This window comes from Scardinius erythrophthalmus (assembly GCF_964197995.2).
Source record: "Scardinius erythrophthalmus genome assembly, chromosome: 7".
NCBI lineage: Eukaryota > Metazoa > Chordata > Actinopteri > Cypriniformes > Leuciscidae > Scardinius > Scardinius erythrophthalmus.
In genome coordinates, this window is record NC_138227.1 from 7,245,722 (window position 1) to 7,261,448 (window position 15,727).

The 15,727-nt window shown below is 37.6% G+C and overlaps 1 protein-coding gene across 1 annotated transcript; it reads right to left on the reverse strand.

Moving 5' to 3' along the window:
- Positions 1 to 1,318: 1,318 nt before the first annotated feature.
- Positions 1,319 to 7,115, reverse strand: LOC308693287 (uncharacterized protein). Its single transcript, XM_081370085.1, has 2 exons — positions 6,944 to 7,115; positions 1,319 to 2,819 (listed from the first exon to the last, which is right to left on the reverse strand). Exons 1-2 carry the CDS (start codon positions 7,035 to 7,037, stop codon positions 1,798 to 1,800), a joined length of 1,116 nt encoding a protein of 371 aa, XP_081226211.1. The 5' UTR covers positions 7,038 to 7,115; the 3' UTR covers positions 1,319 to 1,797.
- Between the last annotated feature and the right edge of the window lie 8,612 nt (positions 7,116 to 15,727).

Genomic DNA, 15,727 nt, shown 5'->3' on the forward strand with positions numbered 1-15,727 from the left:
TATCTTTGTATCCGATTGGAATATGATCTAAAATGATGTCCACACTGTATTGCAACTGTTCAGATCAGATTTGTGTGTCCACGCAGCTCTTTGACAATACGGCAATGATGTTGCGTTGATGGAGGGGTTTGCATTTGCAATATAAATGTTTTCTTATTTAAATTTTACAATATGGAAATGTATAGCCGCCGCGCTGGACTACTGCGTCTCGAGCTGCAGAACTGTAGGAGGCTGGTAGGTTACTGTATGCACAACTCTTTTTCATCCGCGCCGGTTTCAAAATACTTTTCAAAAATAATACTTTTCTGCTCGTCCGGCACTTTGCAACAACAGCATTGTTTCGGCAGCGACTTTCAGCATGTTCCCTATAACAACGTCTGATGTTTATATTTTACGTGGCGTGAGAAAGTCACATAAACCACGTGGAAGAGCGTTCAGACTGGTGGATTTCCTGATATGTTATTTGAATTGGATATTAAACCACATATGGATGTAGCTTGAAACGGATTTCATGTGCTTGGTTTTTTTGGACTGACAATCTGAACGTAGCCAATGTCGGGATATGAAGTAGAAGTAAGGACTAGTTAGAGGAAGCTAGCTCGTTCAGATCTTTACCACATATTACCTTAAGTTTGTCAATTTTGAGCTCTTTCCTGCTTTAAGTCCTTCTCTATATGATTTCGCAGCTTCCATGTGTTGTTCCCGAGGTTTAGACATCAGAAATTAGTGTAACAATGTGTTCAGTAGTACATAAACAGTGCAATCCATGCCGTTGTTTACATCCGAGTACCTCCAATATGGCCGCGCATCCGGGTAACTGACCAAATCGTGACGTAGGTGAAAACCCTCTATAAGGGTTGGGGGAGGGGTTAGGATTAGGCAATGAGGTAGCGACTTCAAACAAGGGGGGTAATAAATAGACAGGCTGTCGAAATTAGCCACAACACCGACACAGGGGTTTATCGTGCATATTGCAAGATTCAACCCGATGATCAGACCATATAGTGTGAGCACATAAATCATGAGCTTTGGCTTTACATCGCATATGCGATCTACTCGTACAGTGTGAGTTGGTAACCTTGTTGAAATAGCACAGAAATCGCAGTGTATGCCCAGCCTTACGAAGAAAATACACTATCATCAAACATGTCTTCGACAGTCTAGTCACCTTATGTTGTTTAATCTTTTCGTTGACAGACTTTTATTGTCTAAAATTAAAGTTACACATAACTGACTTGATCAAGTTATGATGAACATTTTCATATTTCAATTTCACGTTTGCACCCATATTCAGGAAAACAGCACTCTTTTTTTATGTTGCTTGATCGTAATATACTTTATTGATCACCATAAAAGAAACAGGAAAAACTTATAATGGGATTTTTTGCGCCTATATCTTACATTTTGGGGTCAATTTAGATATTTTTGGCATTTCTGCTCGAGTGTGACAGTGAACGGTATTAGTATAGTCAGATGGGAAAGAGATAAATTACACTAAAATCATTATTTTAGTGGAAACTTAATAGAAATGATCAATCTCACAACAGAAATGTGACAAACATACAATATATTGTAAATGTGCACTCTTTTCAACTGAAACACAGAGTCTTTTTCTGCAGTCCTGTGACCACGAATAAATAGTAGCAAATGCAATTGGAAAATAGCATGACAAGTTTTTTTTTTAACAATGATCTCTACAAATTTCAATACATTTATTTAATCTAAAACTCACATTGTTTACCTGAAAGCACTAGATCACTAGAGTTTTTGATTGGACAAAACTTGATTAGTACAGTACTACTGCTTCTCTCCAGTATGAACTCGCTCGTGTGATTTCAGGTGTGAAGACCGAGTGAAACTCTGGTCACAATATGAGCACTTGTAAGGTTTTTCTCCAGTATGAATTCTTTGGTGCCGTATAAGATGATCATCTCTTGTAAAGCTCTTCCCACAGTCAAAACACACATGATCTCTCACTTCATTGTGTGTTTTCTGGTGCACTTTAAAACGATCCAGCCTTGAAAAACTCTTTCCACAGAGTAAACACACATAAGGCTTCTCGTCTGAATGTACTTTCAGGTGACTTTTTAGACATGACAACATTTTAAACTTTTTACCACACTGATTACAGTTGAATGGTTTCTCTCCAGTGTGAACATACAGATGATTTCCGAGACCTCTGGCACTTATGAAACTCTTCTCACACTGAGTGCACTGGTACGGCTTCTCTCCAGTATGAAGTCGCTCATGTACTTTCAGGTTTCCAGAATGAGTGAAACTCTTGTCACAATATGAGCACTTGTAAGGTTTTTCCCCAGTATGAGTTCTTTGGTGCTGTTTCAGTTCACCAGATGTAGTAAAGCTCTTCCCACAGTCACAACACACATGATCTTTCACTTTATTATGTGTTTTCTGGTGCCGTTTAAAATGATCCAGCACTGAAAAACTCTTTCCACAGAGAGAACACACATAAGGCTTCTCATTAGAATGAACTTTCAGGTGTTTGTTTAGTTGTGATGATAAAATGAACTTTCTACCACACTGATCACAGTTAAATGGTTTTTCTCCAGAGTGAACGCGTAGATGATACCTGAGACCTGATTCAACAGTAAAACTCTTTCCACACTGAGTGCATGTATACGGTTTCTCTCCAGTGTGAATTCTCATGTGTGTCTTAAGGTTTCCTTTTAGACTGAAACTCTTTCCACACTGAGTGCAGGTGTGCAGCTTGTTGGCTTTTGTTCTTTGAGTTTTGATGCTCTGCTTTTCCTCCTCTGCTTCATTCAGTTCATGTTTTTGCAGTTTTATCTCCAGCCAATCTAAAATGAAAATAAGTTTTGTTAAAAGAAGTTCAAGTGAACTCTGAGAAAGAGTATCAAGAATCAGACATTTAATGTGCCAAAGGTTAGTTTTGTCTAATGATATCAGCCACTCTCGATTCATAAAAAAAACGTTGCGATATTTGCCCGCTCGTTTTTTATCCTGAAAACGCTTTTTTTTATTAGACATTTGCATTATCTTGCATTGTTAACAAGTCCCCACTAGCATTGATTTTGTGGTAGCCAGATCTAAAAATCTTAAATCTCCCAAATCACCCAAACAGAGCTTTTCTCTTACATTTTATGCCTAGCGTTTACTTAATCTGTGCAATCTGGCAACCCTGCGCACGCTCACTCTACACTGCGGAAAAAGCACTGATCTCCACAGCGATATTCTGTTTGCATGAAATCGTTATACAGCCAGTCTGTTTCTTCACAAGCCACTTGTGCTGTTTGTGTGACTAAATCTGTTTATAAATGAGTTTATCTGTTCTATTTTTTTAAGTTTAAGTTTTTACCAGTTTTCATGATGTGAACCATGAAAATGACAGCCACCGACAGTTTTCAGTGTGTATCAACATGCAGACTATTTTTCTTTGCAGTACGAATTTGCTGAGCGATCTGTACTTTGTCTCATTTGCAACCGAAATGTGTCGCTTAGAAGATCTAATGTGAAGACGCATCACAAAGCGCTCATCTAACGTTAAATCATGCCATTTGTATTGACTTGCTGTCTGAGGAAGTTGCCATAGTTGGTTAAATGAAGTCTGATGGTTTGAAATTAACACCAGCCAACCCGCCAAATGCGGCTAAAAATTAACTTTGGCGGGTAAAACGCTGTCAAATCACTAGCTAATTTGCTATGTTATTATGTTTACTCACTTTGCTGGGGAAATTCATGTAAGCCAAATCTGCGAGGATTTTGCGCAAATACTCGTGAGTTGTCATGATATATTAAAGGGGTCATATAATGGTACATGCACTTTTACAAGTTGATTGTACTGAAATGTGTGTTGGCAGTGCCTGTACACAACCATCACAAAATGATAAAAACCCATCCAGTGTTTTGTTTTTATCTCCTAATATGTTTCCCCTGTCTCAAATCAAGCCGGACGCCCCTCCCACGATTATTGATTGACAGCAGCGTTTCAACACAGACCCGACCTGAGCGAGCTGTCATCATAGTCCGCCATTGTTGATACCTGGTTGATACACTGGAGCAGAATGTTGTCTAAGTGATTGTGGTGTTCTGTTCTTGGGTGTAATAAGGGACACAGCAGTCATTTTGATGTTCCTAAACCCGAACCGCTGAAGAAGCAGTGGCTGAGTTTGCTTTCGAAGGGAATATTCCCCACAATCAATGTCAATGCTTTCATGTTTGCGCGAATCATTTCACACACCAGACTGCTTTATAAACGAGGGTCAGTATAAAGCTGGATTTGCTAAGCTGCTGCTCCTGAAAAAAGGATCGGTACCAAATATTCGTGTTCCTGCTGCACCTCCAGAAGAACAAGTGAGTCTAACGTTTTATTAACCTTTATATTAATCTTTATTTTAATCTTTGCAAATCGCTTGCTGCACGCTTCACGATGAATGCGGCTAAGGTTTACACTCCGGGTACATTACGGCATGTTTTCTACGTGCGACATTCTCAATATAATTCATAATCCCACGTTTATAATGAACAACACGTTATGGTTATTGTGTTATGCTGCCTTCACGTGCTATGGAAAAGATGATATTTTCCACTTGTGAACTGGTATTTACCAGCGTGTTGTGTTCAAGTGCTTTTGTTGTCGTAATGTAGTACCCGCAACGTCTGTGTCAGTAGAGTATCTTTTTTATCATTACAAAAAAAGTAAATGTGGTGCTTTCTGATGATTAAAACATAAGTAATAATTAAAAAATAAATAAAACATGACATAAAATGATTAAATATGAACCAAGGAAATTGCGGCGAAGTTGAAAATTGAGTGTAACGCATTATATTACAATCGTTAATGACACAACATTGTATAGGCTACAAAAACTATCCGCTAACAGTATTCACGACTCTTGCGTTGCACTCCGCCATTTTGAAAAGGTCAAAGGTTATCTCATCTCGGCAACTAGTGCATCAAAATATTCTACGAGTTGCCCAGTGGAAAATACCACATGAGGGGGTGTTCATGTGCATTTTCCATGTCGGCTTTTGGTATTTACCATAATTACCATAGCACGTGAAGGCACCATTAGAAACGGTGTACGCACAGAACAGAGGGGCGGGGTGAGCAAAGCTCATTATCATTTAAAGACTCATGCACTTAAACGGCATGCTGAAAACAGAGCTGTTTTTGACCAGGTAAAAGGAGTGTTTTCTTACAATACTAATGAGAATTTTTAATTCAAGTGTCTAACAAACTTTTCATTTAGACCCCAAAGAATCATATTAGCTTGTACAAAAATGGCATTATATGACCCCTTAAAATACAGCGTATTGCGCAGAATCTGCGCATTTCTGGCTTACTTGAACGCACTACACAACAAATAACGGTGCGCTTGTTCACTTGCATTGAAGCAATAGCGTAGATTAAAAAGCATTTGGTTAACAGAAAAGACATTGATATTTTACAACATCCTACATGTTCTTTGTTTGTACTGTATTGATCTGTCCACCTAAAACATATTTTTGGTATATATATAAGCCGTTAACTTTCTTTTTATGTAATATATATTGCGATATAAAAACAATTTCACCTGATGATTTGAATAGCTCAATTTGTAAATAATTAATCTTTCTAGGATGATTCAGTTTTTTTTTTTAGGGGAGTGAATCTGCATAGAAAGTAATTAACAGTTTACAAGCATACATGAACACAATCAAGTACGGATCACGGATCAACTATGAACCCTATATACATCGCACATCCTGCGACGTGACGATACCGCGGATGCGCACATCGCTATTTCGATACTAAAACTATATAACCCTATTTCCATCACACCGTTTTTCTGCACATTTTGAAGTATTGTATCACATCAGAAACGAGAGAAGGAAACCAAAATTTTGAAACAAAAACCCTTAAACTGCAAAAAAGTTTTTTATGCTCGCTTTAGGTAGTTTTTGACTTGAAAAATGTGAGATAAGGCAAATAATGGCAGATGGAAACGGAATTGACCCTTTGCAGGGAGTTTGATTGACAGGCGATCTGACCAATCCGGCATCAGGCTTTTTTTTTGACAAAGCAGTCAGGAGAGTTAGTAGATTAACGTTGGAGGATTTTAACTTGAAAAACGGAGTGTACTGACGTCTTTCCGCAGTTAAACAACATTCCTTCTTATGTTCATTCGTTTATTTGATGCAATAAATTAACTAGAAGGATGAGATGATCGGTTCATGAGAAGCTTTAACTGAGGCTCTACAGCGATCTGTCAGACACATTAAAGAGCCACAAAATAGTATTTATTGTTTAAATTTCTTTAAAAAAAATTACCAAATTTGAAAGTTGAGACTTTGTTTCATATCAAAAGTAAGCTGGTCTCTCTGCTCTGCTGTGTATTTTTCACTGTGTGAGAACCATAGGGTGAGAACATGGTGTGGCGTGAGAGTAGCGTGGCTTGTCGGACATAGCAACAGTAACTAAAGGGGGCGGGTCTTTGCGAGCGGAATAGAATGAAATTCTGACAATAAACTTTCTGACAAAGAGTCTTTAATATAATGTTTTATTAGACAAGGGAACAACTATGTGGATACGTTTATAGACAAAAAACGAATCATTGTTATATAGCTCAACACTGTTAGGCTCTTTTTGTTTAAATCGCTTGTTTGCTTGATTTTCCGCAAGTATCATGTTTTTACCATGCCTCAGAGAAAAACACTAATTTGTCAAGTGGCTAACATAACATTTTCTCTGTCATACAATATGTTTTAAAATTAATTGCATGCCATTTAGCAAAACAAGCCATCCAGCATTTTAATATGATATTCTAACCAATCTAGCGTACTGTGCAAGTGCAACAATGCTTTACAAGGTTATGATAATTTAGTTGCATTTTTGTATCTTATCAACTCATTATTTCACATCCACCCAATCTGATAAATGAAAACTTTGTAACTTAGTCAACAATCAAGAATAAACACCAACCTATTTGTTCCTCAATATCTTCATGTTTTATTCTGGATGGTTCTGGATCACTCATGTCTTCAATCTCCACTTTAACAAACTCCATCTTTAACATTATACGGCGCACAGATTTCAGTTGTGTGCTCTTGGATTTCTCCTGTTATTTCTTCTCAGGACGATCATCTTCTTTTACGTTTGATGATAGTTTGTAAACCGCTTTCAGGCGCATTTGCGCCACCTATTGGAGTGTAGAGCAATTGCGGTGGAATAAGAGGAATAACGTACAGTTGTAAACTGCACCAGAAACACATAATGAAGAGAAAGATCATCGTGTGTTGTGGGAAGAGCTTTACTAGATCTGAAACAGCACCAAAAAAAAAAAAATCATACTGGAGAAAAACCTTACAAGTGCTCGTAGTGTGACAAGTGTTTCACTCGGTTGGCATCACTGAGATCACATGAGCGACTTCATACTGGAGAGAAGCCGTATTACTGTATTCAGTGTAGGGATGGGTACCAAGAACCGGTAATCTTTTGGACCGGTACGTAATTGGGTCTGTAAGAGCCATAAGTTATGTTTCTTTATATAGATCTGGAATAAATTGTGTGCATTAAAGGGGCAGTAAGTAAGAATTACTCCCATCTAGTGGTGAATTTGTATTTTGCAATCAAACTAATTTTGCTCTCCAGCGCCTCGCGTTTTCAAATGCGCGTTGCATCTACGGTAAGCGATATGTACCAAAAAGCTTTGACAGGATGTCTTCTAATAGCACCTCGTCGAGTTTTCCTTCTGGTGAACTGGTTTGTTATTTCAAACAAACTACAACTTGACACAACGAACAAACGAATGTTACAGTTTTGAACAAACAAAACTTACAACCTTGTTTATAGGACCTTATCTACTTTACTCAATAGCTGCTATTCATCAAAGAGCCTGTTTAACTTTTAACTATGTTCTACTGTCTATATCAGTGTTTCCCAACCTTTTTCAGTCAAGGCACCCTTTGAAATTTAAAAAAAATGTGTGGCACCCTACACTAGTGTTGTCACGATACTACTTTGATACTATACTTTGAAATGTGCTGGTTTTGTTTTTTATTATTATTTTTGATGTGCACAAATAAATGACAGGTAGGCTACCATAAGATTTTCTTCTTCCTGTTCCTTTTTTTTTCTTCGTTCATGCATGTTACAAATGAATGAATGAATTAAACATTTTTAATTTTATATAATATATAATTTTGTTATAATTGCACAAGATAGCTTGTTTTTACTATATTTTATGTAGCCTAATAATTTCACAGTAAATCTCCAAATTAATGTAGAAACATCATAAAGACAGTATATTTCAAATAATTGTTTAATGGCATATTTTTATGAATGAAGTGTTATTTGATTCTGATGTCACTGCTGCACTGTCACATGTGGATCCCACAAGCGTCCCATTTTCTCACAACTCTTAACGTTCATTTAAGACTTAACTTATTTAAGACTGCTCTCATGAGGATACTCAAAGCGAAAGCGCGAGAGAGAAGTCGAGTCTGGCGCGCGTCGTGTCAGCATCACAGGACAGCGCATTCTCTTTTGTATTTTCTCGCTTGCATGGTTAGAAGCATTTGCATGAAGAACAACGTGATTATATAATGTAACGCTAGCCAAAGGATGACAGAAAAAAAAATGCTGCTTTAATTGCGTTAAATATTTTTAACGTGTTAAACTGAAAAATATTAATCGCACGCGTTGCGTTGACAGCAGCACAACCGATGTGAATACGCGACAAGACGCACGTTGTGACAATTCGTGTGTATTTGACTGTAAGCGCATCAATGAAAAATAGGCAGCTTTATGTGGACGCACTGGGAATGAGGCACGGGAATAAAATCACATGCAAGCGCAACCTCCGCAATTCAACGCCGAAAACTTATGATTTGCATTTGTATTATAAATTTGTGCGCATTATTTGTTATTAGAGACTTCCGACGATCCGAGATTGATGGCAAAGATTTGTTTTTTTTACACAGTTTCCCGCTGGGAAACGCTGGTGTATATAGGCTAATAAAAAAATAAAAAGCCTGTAATTAAGACCTTAACATTGACTTACCTGTCGAGAAGAAAGCAGGCAACTTCAGCGTCTCTTTTGAAAGCTTTCTCCTGCATTAGCTATCCCGACATTATAGCTAATAACCCTTGTTTTTGTAATCTCCGATCACGTTTCCTTTTACGGTCTTATTGTGGAGTTTTTCGACTAAGAGGACTCGTTATCCTGTGACTTAACCGTGCAGTGCAGCCTTTTAAACTTGCCGGGGCAGTGACAAAAGCGCCTCTCACTGCTCTGCTCCGTTTCTGCTGGTTTCAGTCACTTGACGCGGGCTCTGAACGAAAACGCGTTGTGGAAACGCGTTGGCCTAGTACTTTTTGTCCCTCTCTGCTATTATAGTTTTTCAAGATGGCGGAACTACATGGAAGCCTCCGTGGACCTACCCGTCCCATGTATATAAAGATAATAAATTCTTCGTTTACGAGGATAAGTCAGATCATTGGCAGAGGTATTTGGACACCATTGAGGACATATTTATGAATAAAAATATTGATTTTAGATAATAAAATACCTAAAAAGTTACTTATTGTCCCTTTAAGCAATTGGTAAATAATTATGAGTAAGTAATTTTTATATTTAATATTGATTGACGATGCTGTCATTTCCGGCATGAGTGTTTGTTTTTGTGTGATGCAATATTGTAGCGATGCAGTTTTTTGACTGTGTAACATTTTTCCAGTTCATTTTATTATTGAACTTTACTTAAAAGAAGTTACTTAACTACGGGATGTTATACAAGTTTAAATCACGCTCACCCAAGAAGATGAAGCAAGTGGAAATTTTAGATATTGCTATCACAGGGTCAAATTATTGGCCACTTTCTAAATAATAAAAGTATAGTGCATAATTAAATATAAATGAGTCGGGGGTTTTTTACCGATGCAAATATGTGATGCATTGCGAATTTGCGATACAATGCCAACTTAATTTCCGATGCAAACTTTTTTAAATCGATGAATCGCATAATTAACTTTTATGAGATGCACAGATGCAAATTGGTGAATCTTACTATCCATGCTCTGAGCTGGTGTGAGTGAGTGGAGGTGATGCTGTTTTCCTAGAATCATGTACTAAAATGAGACGCGTGATTTTTTTTCCCAAACCACTTCAGCGGAAATCCCGCCCTGATTGCCCTACACCAATCACTGATCCCTAAACCTACCCGTCACTGTAACCTGAACCAATAAATAGGCTGCAGGGCGGGATTTCCGCTGAAGTGGTTTGGGAAAAAAAATCACGCAAATGAGACAAGGGTGTGGAGTTTAATCTATTTTAAGGCGTGCAGATTTTTATTTATTTTTTTATTAACAAATGCTTAAATATGTCATTTTGGTGATCAAAGATGAGTTTAAAGGTATACAATTATTGACTACAGGGGGACTTTAAGAATATGCGGCCCCTTTAAGAAACATCACACTATGCGCACTGAGAAAGCGCAGAAGAGAGAAAGCGCATGATTGTGTTTATGGGGTGCAATATAACATGTCTTCGGGTTTTTTTGTTTTGTTTAAGTCTTATTTTTCATAAATTTCACCTTTATTGTAAGCCGCTTTCTCCTTAGTCATTTGAACGACCGGTTGACTTCCTGATTATATGAAAACACTCCCTCTGAAACAGGCAATGGGCTCAGATTGGTTAGTTGGTCCGGAAACTTCACGCCCATTACCTTTACGGGCGAAAGTTGCATGTGCTCCGGTCAAATGTAAATATCAGACCCAGAAAGCGGCAATGAAGAGAGTCAAGCAACCTTCGCAAACACGGCTCTTACAAAACGTTTCTGAATGGTACATTTTTTATTATTATTATTCTATTCTAATCTACTATTATTATATATGTATTTCGATATGCTGTTACTTGAAAATGCTACTGCTGCTTGTTAGCTTTTGAGATACGGTTTTCGCCTGATTAAACATTTAATAAATGACTGAGTAATACCGTTTTTTAAAGTTATTGTTTTAACTTCAGCAGTTTGAAGTTTGCTGTTGCGATTAGGCTACATATATATATTTTTTTACTTTATACACGTTTGTCTTATACACACAAAATAGCATCGAACTAACTGGCTATAAACAAACAGCGTTGGCATTGGTTTACGTTCTTGATCAAATCCATCATCATTAAATATGTACATGGAAAATACATTTACAAAATTAGTGCATAATTACAAATTCAGGTTCAAAATATTTGTACGCGTTTGTACGTGTAAGTGGCTACTAAATCCAGCGCTGGCATTTGTTTACGTCCTTGATAAAACTAAAACATTACGTCTGAAATTATACATGCAAATACATTTCAAATTATTAAGTCTTACTTACAGGTTGTGGCCCAACAACTGCTGTCTCTGGTTGTAAAGTTGGAACTGCTTCATGTTTTAGTAACAGTTTCTTGTTGAATCCGGCATTGAATTCGTGGAGATTCTGGAAGCTGTCTTCCGTAAAATGCGCAGCACAGAGAGCTATTACGATTGAAATTTTCAGGAACATAATCAAACATAAATTTTAGCCATTGTTAACGAACTACAGCATCCGTATGAAGCCCGAACACAGAAGACATGACAGCTGGGTGAAAATAACACACTTTCGACAGCATGGCTACAGCTCTCCACTATAACTCCTCCTCTTCGACGAAGGCAGAAATATGGCCATGCCCCCTTTTTTGCATGGGTTAGTTACGTATAAAACCCGGGAAGTACCTCGTTGTAGTCCCATTCGAGTCGTTTTTGTAGGCATTGAACTTCCTGATTTTTAAAAGTCGATATCTCTGCTTACATTGAACTTTCAGCGCAGCAACTTTGCAGATAATGTTCATGCACCAACAGCAACATTACACACTATTTAAAATGAAAAAAGTGAAATCACAATCAACCACCCCTTTAAAGTCCCCTTGTATCATTTAAAATCATTTTATCCATTTAAACTCATCTTTGTTCACTATAATCATATATTTAAGCAATTTTTCCTTGAAAAAAAATTTCTGCACGCCTTAAAATAGATTGAATGTAACTCCACACCCTTGTCTCATTTAGTAGGCTTTGTATGGTTCTATGAATATTAAAATTAGCCCCAACAGAGCAAATACCATAGATATCATATATAAACGCTAGATGTCTCGTGCACGCTGCTGTCCAATGGAGGTCGACGTTCGCACGTGGCGGCCATCTTGCCACAGGCAGCTCGCTCACTTGTTTAATGGTGCATGTACTTTTAAATAACCATAACTTGCTCAATTTTCTACCGATTTTCAAACGGTTTGGTTTATTATAAACGTCAGAGATGTAGCTATGACACTGCATACATACACTGCATACATATGAATAATTATAACTTACATGTTCAAGCATTCGGAATTATAGCCACGTTAATAACGTTTGTAAGAAACCAAACCGTTTGTAAATCCATCAAGATTTCAGCGAGATAAGAGGATTTGTGTGCATGCTGATCACTCACATACATACTTACATTAAGCCTGCCTGTGACAAGATGGCCAAATGGTGATGCCGGAAGTGACTGCGCCATAAGACATCTAGCGTTTATATATGATATCTATGGCAAATACACTATCGCCATACTTATGACTTCAACAGTCTAGTCACCTGAACTGGATTAATTAACCATTATCAATACCAACAAAAATATTGGTATGGACTAGGGCTGTAACGACACTCGACATGAAACCAAAATCGCAATACTCAGATCCACGAACCTGTGTCGCGGTGTGAGAAGGCAGAATCGAGACACACCCCTATTCCAACTCCCAGATTTATCCTTCCCGTCCAGATCCAGTGCTGGGCTACCACATCTTTAAATTACTATTGGGCAATTCCAGCGTTATGGACGTGACATTTGCAGTCAAAACTTGAAATATAAATTCTCAGAAAATGCATTTAATACCAATTATTGAAACGTCTGTGTATATATCCATACTCTCTTAATAAAGGAGTCCAGACATTAGAAAAATATCAGTCTACACATGTTTTATATTTAATAAGAGGAAAATAGGCTACACATCGTTACGGAAATGACACAAAAAATCTTTAACTTTTAGGTGGCAAAATGTTTTTTAGTAATTCTTTGATTTACACTGTGCAAACCAAAAGTAATATACCCACCGGATGAAGAAGGGTTGGCTCTCCGCAGAACACAAAATATTCATTTTATTTTATTTTTCGTGTTCGCATTTTTGAGGAAAAAACAATGTTACGGACGTGAGTGCTCTGAAAGCGGCACTAAAAGACTGATTTAAAACTTTCACAGAGACCTCAAACAGGCATTTTAAACAACAAATATTAATGATTGACATATTAAGTAAAATAATATTTGATAATTGTTTGAAAATCATCTCCCCCCACATGCTCACAGGTAAGACGGCGTTCGCTCAAATCCCACTCCGACATTAAATTGTCAATAGCCTACTGTAGGCTAATAGGACTACATGTTGTAGCCCAGTCATTAAAGAAAGCAATTTAGTTTCATATTTACAGTGGATATAGAAAAGAATCACCCCCTTTAAAATAATCACATTTTGTTGCTTTGCAGCCTGAAATGAAAACAGACAAAAAATGTTTTGTTTTATTCAGCTGTATTTACAACTTATAACATCCAAGTGAAAGATATAATACCAACTTGTCAGGAAAAAAAATATTACAAATTAAAAAACAGAATCACTGAGTTGGAAAAAGAATCACCCCCCTCCTAAAAATGACTTGTAAAACCCAACCAGGTGTAGTTAATCAGTTTCTCAATAACACACAAAGCCAATTGACTTTCAACTGTGATCAGCTGTGGTCATTTCGATTAGCTCAGCATGAAACAAGCTTTTCCTGAAGCATTTCAGTCCTTGGTAGTGCAACTGAAGAAAACAAATCAACTATGGGTGGCAAGGCATTGTCAAAAGATCTCTGGGATAAAGTTGTGGACAGGCAGGAGATGGATACAAAAAAATTCAAAGGCTTTATCAGAGCCTAGAAGCACAGTGAAGTCTATTATTAGGTAGTGGAAGGTATTTGGTACAACACAGACCCTCCCTGGGTCAGGACGTCGCTCCAACCTGGATGAAAGAGCCAGGAGGAAACTGGTCAGAGAGGCTACCAAGAGGCCTACAGCAACTCTGAGGCAGTTGCAGGAATTCATGACAAAGAGTGGTCATTGTGTGCATGTGACAACAATATCACAAATTCTCCACAAATGTGGCTTGTCTGGGAGGGTTGCAAGAAAAAAGCCACTCCTCAAGAAAGGCCACATGCAGTCACGACTGAGTTTTGCCAAAACGCACCTTGAAGATTCTAAGGCCACATGGAAAATGGTGTTATGGTCAGATGAGACTAAAATGTAATTATTTGGCCTCAACGCCAAACGATATGTCTGGCGAAAATCCAATACAGCTCACCATCCAAATAACACCATTCCTATAGTAAAGCATGGAGGTGGTAATATCATGTTATGGGGTTGTTTCTCTGCAGCAGGGACTGGAGCACTTGCCAGGAGAGAAGGAAAAATGGATGGGGAAAAATACTGTCAAATTCTTGAGGAAAATCTGCTGCTCTCTGCCAGAATGTTGTCAATGGTAAGAAGATTTACCTTCCAACATGACAATGACCCAAAGCACACAGCAAAACTGACCACACAGTGGTTGAAGGAGAAAAAGGTGAATGTCCTTGCATGGCCTAGTCAGAGCCCAGACTTAAACCCCATTGAAAATCTGTGGAATGACTTAAAGACAGCAGTCCACAAACGGTCACCATCAAATTTAACTGAAATTGAGCAGTTCTGCAAAGAAGAGTGGTCAAATATTGCAACGTCTAGATGTGCAAAGTTAGTAGAGACATATCCCAACAGACTAAAGGCTGTAATTAAAGCAAAAGGTGGTTAAACAAAATACTGAAATAAGGGAGTGATCCTTTTTCCAACTCAGTGATTATGTTTTCTTTATTTTTATTTTTTTCTGACATGTTGGCGTTATATCTTTCACTTGGATGTTATAAGTTGCACTGAGTAAATACAGCTGAATGAAACAAGAACTGTGTCTTCATTTCAGGCTGCAAAAGCAACAAAATGTGATTATTTTAAAGGGGGGGTGATTCTTTTCTATACCCACTGTATGTTTAAATAATACAATTTTTTTTAAATTTCATCTTTGTTGATTGTATGAAAAGTGAAAAGCATGAGTAAGATCATAATATGCATATCGGGAGACGAGTGGGCAGACATGATTTTGACCACTTCATTAAGTTTGTTTTTGTAGAAAACCTTTCGTTAAAGTGTATTTCATTTTTTATTAATTGTATCTTAATTTTAATCAATGTTTTATCAACCAATTGCCTGGATTTAATAAATAAGAAGTAGATCTCACGGCAATTCGTACGAATTTTACAAGGTGGCTAATTCGTACGAATTCATGCGAATGACCTATCCCTGACCCCGCCCCTAAACCTACCCATCACATGGGTTTAGACAAATCGTACAAATTCGTATGAGTGAGGTCGTTCGAATTCATACGAATTAGCCACCTTTTTATCACTCGTACGAATTCGTACAAATTGGTCGTGAGATCATGTTGAATATAATCAGGACATGGCGGCGCCGGCGCGTGAACTGGAGCTCCTCTCATAAAATCAACCGAAACTCAGTATGAGCTACTTGCCTCACAGACCTGAGAAATATATCTATAGAAAGCTTGAAATGTCTACTTTTAAACAAAACAATTCAAAA

Coding starts and splice junctions, on each gene's coding strand:
- LOC308693287 (XM_081370085.1), bottom strand. CDS start 7,037: ATGTTAAAGATGGAGTTTGTTAAAGTGGAGATTGAAGACATGAGTGAT. Junction 2,820..6,943: donor AGATATTGAGGAACAAATAG/GTTGGTGTTTAT, acceptor TTTTCATTTTAG/ATTGGCTGGAGATAAAACTG.